This window comes from Eurytemora carolleeae, unplaced genomic scaffold (genome assembly GCF_000591075.1).
Source record: "Eurytemora carolleeae unplaced genomic scaffold, Eaff_2.0 scaffold1606, whole genome shotgun sequence".
Lineage (NCBI taxonomy): Eukaryota > Metazoa > Arthropoda > Copepoda > Calanoida > Temoridae > Eurytemora > Eurytemora carolleeae.
Window position 1 is genome coordinate 47,175 of NW_019397494.1, and position 10,380 is coordinate 57,554.

The 10,380-nt window shown below is 32.6% G+C and overlaps 1 protein-coding gene across 1 annotated transcript in view; it reads right to left on the minus strand.

Annotated features, from left to right (window-relative positions):
- LOC111714580 (SNF-related serine/threonine-protein kinase) overlaps positions 1-7,924 on the minus strand; it is a 25,128-nt gene extending 17,204 nt beyond the window's left edge. The window contains exons 1-9 of the mRNA XM_023489719.1: positions 7,817-7,924; positions 6,722-6,789; positions 5,779-5,883; positions 5,387-5,464; positions 4,222-4,316; positions 3,087-3,235; positions 2,502-2,587; positions 895-975; positions 343-409 (exon numbers count right to left, since the gene is read on the minus strand). Of these exons, the coding sequence (XP_023345487.1) occupies positions 343-409; positions 895-975; positions 2,502-2,587; positions 3,087-3,235; positions 4,222-4,316; positions 5,387-5,464; positions 5,779-5,883; positions 6,722-6,789; positions 7,817-7,871 (784 nt within the window). The 5' untranslated portion in view covers positions 7,872-7,924. The remainder of the gene's footprint in view (positions 1-342; positions 410-894; positions 976-2,501; positions 2,588-3,086; positions 3,236-4,221; positions 4,317-5,386; positions 5,465-5,778; positions 5,884-6,721; positions 6,790-7,816) is intronic.
- Positions 7,925-10,380: the final 2,456 nt, after the last annotated feature.

Consider the following 10,380-nt stretch of genomic DNA (forward strand, 5'->3'; position numbering starts at 1 on the left):
TGTATCTCGTGTATCTCGTGTATCTCGTGTATCTCGTGTATCTCGTGTATCTCGTGTATCTCGTGTATCTCGTGTATCTCGTGTATCTCGTGTATCTCATGTATCTCATGTATCTCATGTATCTCATGTATCTCATCTATCTCATCTATCTCATCTATCTAGTCTTAACTAATCTACCTGATCTATCTTATCTGTCTAATCTTCTGTGTAATTTATTTGATATACATCATCTATCTAATCTTCTGTGTAATTTATTTGATCTACTGAAATATCTAATCCATCTAGTCTACCTAATCTACCTAATTTATCTAATCTATTTCTAACTTATATCTAATTTACAACCTGTAGATATCTGTTCAAGTGTAGCTCTCTTAATAGGATCCCGACACAGCATACTGGATATCAGACTCTAAACAAAATAATTATCTATATATATAGATATAGATAGATATAAAGAAGAAATCTCTGTTTGTCAGTCTGTAATCTGTATGTATGTCCGATCATAACTCGTTACCTCCTGGTGAACCACGTGAATGTATTAAACTTGGTTTAAACTTCTAAGCGAAGCTGTGTTACCAAACTAATGTACTTTTATGTAGGAGAAACTTTTTTGATGTGCTTTTTAAGAAATGTTTGCATTTGGCTTGAAGTAATTCGGAATTTTTAAGATAAAACATTTTGTTAAAACTTTTAATATAACATTTAAATCATAATCCACGCAAATAATCAAAATGGGCAAATTTTTTACGCTTTTTATACTTAAAAACAAATTTTATATATTTATCTAACATATCGAACATCTGGAAGAAAAAAAAATAGGACGGGGTTTTGAAAAAATTTTATATCACTGCCCGATTGTGATAAAAGGTTGTTAACAATCCTTAGTGTATTAACCTGGCACTGTTTAGATATATGCGCAGGAACAGAATAGTTGCAATCCATTATCATGGTTAGAGTCTCACTATCATTGGCCTCCTATACACCCAACACATATAGCTTCAAATATCATTAATTACAAACTATTACTAAGGATGAAATAGCTTCAAATATCATTAATTATAAACTTTTTCTAAGGATGAAATAGCTTCAAATATCATTAATTATAAACTATTTCTAAAGATTAAATAGCTTAAAATAGATTAAGGGGCGGTTCACTTCCACAGGGATTAATTTCAGAAATGATTTGTGATGCTTTTATCATCGTTTTTCATACTTTTAACCAAAACTTCATATATTTTCCCATAAAGGAAATATACACCCTTTTTCACTTAATTAAATACAAACCGTACCATTGAAAAATATCGCTGTTTCTGACGTGGTCTTGATATTGAAATTCTATTTCAAAAGATTTAATATTAATATTAGAAAATTGATTTGTTTTAGGGCTTTCAAATTGAGAGTGCTGAAAAGATCAGATAAATAGTAAAAATAAAAAAACGGCGTAGACCTCACTAACTCTATTTCTAAAGAAAGCTTGCGTCAAAATTTCGTGTTTAACAAAATTGGATGTTCACAACAAATGTCACGAAAGAGCTTATCTGAGTCTCATCTTGGAAAAAATATAGAAATAGTGATATTGTTCATATTGCAGCAGCAGATGCATCAACCTATTTGAAATTTTAATCATCCATAAACCTTCACTGAGGTCATGTGAGGTCCCATGGTTATTTAGGCCCGATCGAATTAGCCGTCTTCGACGTTTACTGGATACAAACAGACAGACAGACAAGCAAAGTATAAATATAGATATTATATTTTCTGATTTCCTAACACATTCGGGATGCTTCTCAGCTCCACACTGGGAACAATGCAGGAAAACCTAGAGTATAGATTTCCATAACATATTTTTTTAAGACCCTAGAGCTTCAAAACTTGAATTTGTGGGTTCAGTTTCTAATAGCTTTTCATTCTTATGATTTAAAAATTCTTTCGACACATAATTAGATTAAGACTTTTTAACTAAACAATGTATTTATTTATAATTTAAAATTATCTTTGTCTTGAAAAAATTGATAGGACTAATGATTGATTGTTAACATGTGTTGAAATGGTCAAAACTTTTTAAGCAGTGATGAACTGTCTCTGAGAGATGAAATGATGCAGTACATCGGTTCCAATAGATTAGCATAATTAACTCTAAATTCGGATCCTCAATAAGTGCTGAATTCCGAATGGAAAAGTGCAGCATATTTTTTCGTTTTACATTTCATTCTTAAATATTAATATCGGTTAAACAACTATACATAATATATATATAACTATATATANAATATCCCATAGGCCAGGCAGACATAATATCCCATAGGCCAGGCAGACATAATATCCCATAGGCCAGGCAGACAAAATATTCACAAGATTTTGTTTAAGGTCTCGATTTAACTAAATCTAAAGGTAAGGCAATCATTTTCTATTATGCATTCTCGGGAAAGGTTCGTAAAGGTTCAACGGAATAGATCCGGAAATTATCGGAAATTAGAAATCGGATTTGTAGCTATACATTCCTGAAAGGGAGCTGCCCCACAAACCAGCATATACAAGATGACCCCAAGGCTCCAAATGTCTACAGCCGGAGCATCGTAGGCGTCTCCTGGAAAAGAAATTTCCATGAAAAAAAAACAGATTTTACAATATTGATTAGGGTTTCTTCATTCATAACTGTATTGAAAATATTCAGACATTTAACTATTTCTAAACAAAATTAAAAGTATTTTTGCGTGATTTATAAAAAAAATGTTGTAAACAAGTTTTTTAAATATGAAAAATCCGTCAATGCAATTTTTTGAAAAAGATAAGAAAACTTTTAAGACAACTGCATCCAAATTTCATTAATAAATGTACGATAAAAAATCAAAAAGCACGCAACATAAATGATTTTAGTTATAATTCTGCTTTTACGGAAATTTATTTTTTCATGTTGGGTAATTCATTTTTAAGAAATTTACTTAAAAATTTACACGTTTATAAAAGTTACATCAAATTTCTCATTTTCCATCCCTACAAATCTATGAAAACATTTTTAAGGAGAGAAGGGGAAAGTCTACAAAATATATATCCCCCTGTATTAAGAATATATGCGAGTATCGAACCTAGTAATATCTCTGGAGCGGAGTAGGCTAGACTACCGCAGCTTGTCATCAGTCTCTCCCCTGGATCGAACTTGTTACTGAACCCGAAATCTGTCAACTTCACCATGCCCAGCTTCTCAAAGAACACCACGTTCTCTGGCTTCAAGTCCCTGAACACAGATAAATATACCGTCGTTTTTCTGACTCGAATAGTGTTCAATTTATGTACAATTTCTCCATTACTTATCATAAGCAAGAAATTCGCTTTATCATTTTCGCAGAGAAACCGAAAAGGAAAATAACCGGTTTAAAGAAACTAAAAGAAGGAGATTTAATTCATACTTGATCAGACAAAGTTTTTAAAGGCACCGTTTTAAATGGGACATTGCCATCTTTGCATGGAGGATAACTTGATTTTTTATTTACCCCTATACTCATAATTTTACCCTCTAACTCAATTTCACCCACCTGGACTTGTTCTTAACTCATTTTCTTATTTTCTCATTTTCCACCTAATCCGACATTTTTTCTCTTCAGCGACTAATTTGTATGCCTTTGACTAATTTTTAATCCATTTATATTTTTCCCCATTCGATTCCCTCAATTCAACTCACTAATTATTTTTTTACTAAATTTAAAAAAATAAGATCTTGTAATGACCAAATATCGTCTTGGCACAGAAAGAGAAAATGCGGGAACAAGAAAACACAAATCTGCAATCCAGTTTTTATCTGTTCTATTATGACTCCCCAACAACACGAATGCTATCAGGTACCCACCCCTCCCCGCAACCCTCTGCCTACTCCCGGAGTACGTGGATCACAGAGTTAGCATATAATGTGCAATGATACTATTATGCCCGATTGGAAGTAGCCGAAGCCGTGAAGCCCCAACTACCGTGGCCTGTATCTACAGCCTAATTTTGTTTTTAGAAATGTTTTTTTTTCTTCTTGACATTAACGCCCTCCAACCCTCTGGCCGGATCACTTCACTATAGCCCAGTGGCTCTATTAGTAGTTTGTAGTTCTTAACCATGTATAGATGTGCTATATATTTACACATGTATTCTGTATGTTAAACCTATTCTGAGCTGTGCTAGAGATAAAAAAAAAGAAAAATGTGAGTTTAATTTAAGTTTCGGAGATTTATTTCTTACCTATGTACAACATGAAGCATGTGACAGTACTGTATAGCTGTGACAATTTGTTTGAAGTATTTTCTTGCTTTTTCCTCCCCTAATCCTCCCTCATGCTGTACCAGAATACATTCTTAGTGGGGGAGCACGAGAACTTTAGATATGTAAAAAATAATAACATAAAATCAGAATTTTAGTCCACTTAAGCTTAGAGGTCTGAAGTATACTGTATTTTCAAAATTCAAAATTGGCCATCATTAACCAGGTTTTTTGCCCTTTTTTGATATTCTCTCTATAAAAAGTCATAATTACTCTCCCTCAAACATCGTTTATGTTCCCAAATTCAGCAAAAAAAACCCTAGACATCAGACGATTTTCAAAAAGACGGGGAATGCTCTTTCGAGAAAATATAAACCCCTACAGTAGAAAAGAAAAAAAATATAAAAAAGAATTGGATTAGCTGGAAAAACTTAATGAAATTAAAGAAATTAAAGAAATTAAAGAAATGAGCTGAAAATGTAAATAGTTAACAGCGGGGACGAAAACGCTGATTAAAAGTACAGCAAAGATTAGCAAAATTATTATTACAGTGCAATAAAACAATATATTGCAAGAAATATTAGATAAGAAGGTTATTAATACTTCACTAATTTGTTTGCACACGGTTGCTAAAAGGATGAGGATATGGACAAGAATCANATCTTACATCTAGTATAAACATGTCTAATGTTTGCGTAATCTAAATTATCTTAATCGGTAAATCAAAAAAGGATGATGCTGGTTTAGTAAGAATTAATTTGACTCGCCCTTATAGCTAGTTATTAAATAAGTAACTAACTAAGTAAATAAACAGTGGTCCATAATATAATTCCATCTAATACGATCCTAAATGTGGATTGATTGATATTAGGGACAGAAATTAACCATGTTGTTATTGTAAACAATTGGAAGTATGATGTCAAGTTGTAGAAAAAATTCCATACTGGAGTGTTTATTTTTCTGTATGTGTTAGTGTAAGTGTTGTACACGTACACAACAAAACTTTCTAAAGTTACAATGACACAGAAAGTATATTTTCATGCCCTTAAGCGTATTTTTTGGATCAGAAATGGAATTATGTGGACCCCTGTAATAGGTAAATAATTAATATTTTTAAATTGTCCATTTAGTTGAATGTATTCTGTTCCTTCATGATATAATCGTACATATCCCCTCCATCTCCTAGCTCAAGGATCAGGTACAGCTTTGTCGCGGTGTCTATCACCTAGAACACAAGTATTCCTTTAAAGGGACCGTTTAAATATCTAGTCTATAGCAGACGAACCAACTTTAAAGATACTGATTTTGCATATATATATTAAACAAAAAGGACGCAACATAACTGATTTTACCTATAATATCTACTTTTAGGGAATTTTATTTGATTTCATGTTAGATCTTTTAATTTTAGAAATAGACTAAAAAATTAATAATTTACACTTTCCAAAAATGTTCTAGAAAATATGTCGGTTTTATAAAACATGAGATTGATATAATTAAAATTCTCTGTTCAATACTAGTTAAATCCAGTACTTGTACCTCGTATAGACGAACCACATTAGGATGTTGGACTAGTTTCATAAGTTTAACTTCTTGCAGCATCTGAGTCTGTGTGGACTGATTCCACCGTTGCTTGTCAATAACCTACATTAAGAAAAAGGTTAGAATAAACTTTGATAAAATAGAAAATAAAAAATGCGGAAAACCACAATATTTCTCCCGCATTTTCGCTTAGACGGTGAATTTTAGAGATCCTTTCAAGTTTCTACTTTTTAAGAGAGGTTTAATCAAAAACCCTGAATTAAAACAATAATACTATAACTCCAGACTTTAAAACTTAAAAGATGATCAACGGTTGTAAGTTATGATAGGTTATATAAAAAAAAATCAAGAGAGTAGCGAAGAGAAAATCAGACATGTTTTTAAATCATGATTTCCGGGCAAAATGTACATCAACTTATTGATTTGAATTTACATTTTTGTTGATTTATTCGACGTTATACTTCATATTTTTAAAAGTTTTAAATAAACCAATTGTAGAAACAAAATAAAACAATAGAAAAAAGTGCGATGCAGAAACGGTTGACGACTGAATTAAATCTTCATTTGGAATACAAAGCAGAAAACAATAGTCCCATTTACAGAAAAACTTCATTATAGTTCTATGATATGTTTGGAAATATTCAAGAATCCCTCCCCCCCCCCCATAGAAGAGTAGGATAATTGCTGGGATCTTTTGCTTTGCAACTCTAAAATACTGCAATGCAAGGCGTAGTCAGGGAGGGGCTGTAGGGGCTGAACCCCCTGGATCAGTAAAATCATTGTTTCTATCGGTTTACAGGCGAAGTGAGCTGAATCCCCCCTGAAAAGAAAAAAAATTAACCCTCCATTGAAGAATTCCCGATAACGCCCCCATAATTCAAATATCAGACTCAAAACTGAAATAATCTTGTTAAATTTTTGTTTAATCCTGACACTGTACCTTGACTGCAACTTTCTCCCCAGTAAACACGTGTCGAGCAAGCTTGACAACTGCATAGTGTCCCTCTCCTAGAAACAAATTCTTATATACTAGCTGAAGGGCCCGGCGTTTCCTAGTGAACAAATTTGAAAAAAATAATAATTTTAGTCTATAACACCCCCCGGCCACCCATGAGTGTCCACAAAAAATTCAGCCCAATCGGTCCAGCCGTTTGGCCGGCTATTATAGGCAACATATATATACGAATCTCTTGTTTTATTATATAGAAGGAACTGTAAGAGTAACTTTCAAGTGACCCCCCATGCAAAGATGGCAATGTCCGATTTAAAAAGTTCCCTTTAAAAGCTTTGTATGATCAAGACAAAAATAGCTATCAATGTTTTTAATTCTAAAAACTGATTATTTTCTTTTGTGGGTTCTCTACAAAAAAAGTCAGTACAGGAAAACCAGGCGCGCAACTAGACATTCATTAAGAGGAGGGGGGGGGGGAAGGGAAAATATTTCCCTCCCCCCTAAACATTTCTGGGGGGGGGCAGAAAAATGTGTATTATACTCAACCATGAAAAAAACGACCTTAGGATACTTTGGAGGCAAATTATTAGGGCATTCTTTTCAGTTTGGAACAAGTTTCTGTAGGAAAAATCTTAAACTACATTTCAGGGGAAAATTAAATTTTTTGGGGGAAATCATCGTTTATCCAGTTTGGTCAATTTTGTGTTTGGGAAATCATAAATCTTTATCATGGTGTAATTTTTTTTATTTTCATATTTTATTTTTGAAACTACATGGACCCCTATCAAGGATTTCTTGCCCCCCCCCTTAATCAACATAGTTTAAATGGACAAAAAAATAGTTCAAATGAACAAAAAAATAGTTTAATTTGAACTATTTTTTATCTAACCTAACCTAACCTAACCTAACCCTAAATAACAAAAAAATAAATAATAATAAATTTGCTGAAAAATAAATGGTCATGTACAAAATTGATAGGAGGGGGGGGCCTGGGGGGGGTCCAAAAATCGTTCTCTAGGAAATTACCATTTGGCTCAAACAGCATAATTGTTTATTACAAAACAAAAGAATTTCTATATTTACCAATTGTTTCTTCTAGATCGTATAGTCCTGCGATCTTGTTTCTAGATTCAGTCATTCTAACATGACAACTAAACTCATCTCTGAAAATCAGATTTAAGGTTTAACTGTTGATATTTCACAATATGTAATATTTTTAAAATCCCGTGGCCATGTTTCAAGAATTTCAGTCTGTTTTCTGTAAAATTCAGATTCAAGAGCTGTCAAGAAGTGTTGAAGGTAGATAGATAGATAGATTGGTAAAGGTACACTGATTTCAGGGCCATTCATACAGATATAAACCATTATACTGCGCAGTCAACTAAACTCAGATGCGAAGGGACAATTCACCGATTTTAACATAAGGTCTTTTTACTGCAAAGTTTTTTTTATACCAGAAAAAAAATAATTTAAAACAAAATATAAACATAGATGGTAAAATGTTATCTAAATTATCTTGCCCCTAATTGAAAAAAGATGCTACCCTAAAAAGATAGGGTGAGTAGCAAAAAACCGGGATTATCGATGTTTTTGACAAAAATTTTATTTTGTTCTGATTTTGGACATAAAAATATGGTAAAAAATTCAAAAATATTTTTGTAAACTTAAATAAAAAATTTTATAGAAATTCATGAAATTAAATGAGATATAACAAAACAGAGCGTCCCATATCATATTAGATTATCTCCAATCTTTAACACCAATACAAACCCTTAATACTCGAAAAACTTATCATTTTCCACAAGAAAATTCTTATATAAGCCTTATATTATTTTTCAAATGATTCATTCTAATTAAATTTTCTAATTAGTCCCGAAAATCGTAATTTAGACCCATTCTCGGTCTAATATAATGTGGGACACCCTGTAAGTCAATTATTTGCATTTTTCAAGTCATATCTAAGGCAGTCGTACAACTAGGGGGGGGGGGTATGGGGACCAGGCCCCCCCCAGCCTCTGTTTTTTTGGGGATCCATGCCTTCCCCCCCCCCCCCCCATTTAGAAGGCTTGCCTGCAGTCCTTATCATGGAGTCCATTAGTTCCAAATATAACTAATTTTCTTGAAAATTTAAAGAAAACAATTAGGCCCCACAGTAATTTTTTCAACGGCCTATAAACTCATTTATGCCCCCAACTCATAAAGCAGTCAAATTCCACTAAAACATTTTTCAATGCTCAGATTCTTTTTATTTTTGCCCCCTTTCTGAAAATTTTTTTAAATTATACTCACAAATTCTTTTTCAATTTGCCCCACCACCCGGGCCTCATTTGCAGAATATCAGAAGAATTCCTGCACTCTATTATCATCAGGCCTAAGAAGCTCTTAGGCAGCTGTAATCTTGTCAACCCTCTTCTCGACAGTATCAATGAAGCGTGGATGGATGAATGTGCGGCCAGATTACAACCCCTGGTAGATCAATATAAACCCAGACAACACCAAACTTTCGCAATAGAAAAATTCCTATATTTGACCGTAACAACCCGATCATGTCCTGGGGACAAAAATTTGCCCCGCCAGACTTGTTTGACCCCCCTTTTTTAATGACTATGATTACAAATATGTATAAGTTGCACCAAAATTTTATTTATTTTTATCCCCAAATGTTTTATAAATGCATCCAACTTTAAGGTAATTACTCCAAAATTAAGAATTTTTGCACCCAACCAACCCTTTCATTAAATAAAAAAGCCCCTTCTATATACTTTAAAAATGTCCATAAATAAAAAAATTTCCCTAACTGAAAAAAGACCCCCAAAACAAAATTTGCCTCCAGAGCAAAGATTTAAGATTTACCCAAACTGAAAATTGCCCCCCCCCCAAAAAAAAAAAAAATTGCCCCTGAAATATAAAATTAAGATTTTTCCTAACAAACTGGCCCAAACTGAAAAGAATGCTCCCAAATATAATTTTTTTTTCTTAGTAGTTTAAGAATTAGAAATGTTTAAGGGGGCCAAAAAAAATTTCCGCCCTTCGCGCAAACTATTTGCCCTTTGCCCCCAACCTTGCGCAATGTCTTATTGCGCGCCTAAACTTTTTTTCAGATAAAAGGAGCTGCAAAACAAATATGTTATAATTATATTATAGGCTATTTCTATCAAATCAAAAATTATATGACATGCACATGATTATAGAGATATTTTTATCAGAAAAAAATCGATTTAATTTGGTACTGCAATGTATTTTTCAAATGGCATTATAATATCGCAGTTAAAAGTTACACAATTCTTCTTCTTCATCCATTCATTTGGAATGCTATCTCATTTGGACTACTGCCGTTTGAACTATTGTTCATTTGAACTATTGTTCATTTCAACTACTGCACTGGGACCACGCGAGTAGTTTAAATGAACAATAGTTCAAACGAGTAAATATATTGCTCATTTGAACTATTTTTTTCCATTTGAACTATTTTTCTTTTTCTGTCCATTTGAACTATTTTTTTCCATTTGAACTATTTTTATGTCCATTTGAACTATTTTTTAGTCCATTTAAACTATTTTTTTTTTCATTTGAACTATTTTTTTCCTTTTGAACTATTTCATTTGAACTATTTTCATGCTCATTTGAACTATTTTTATGTTCATTTG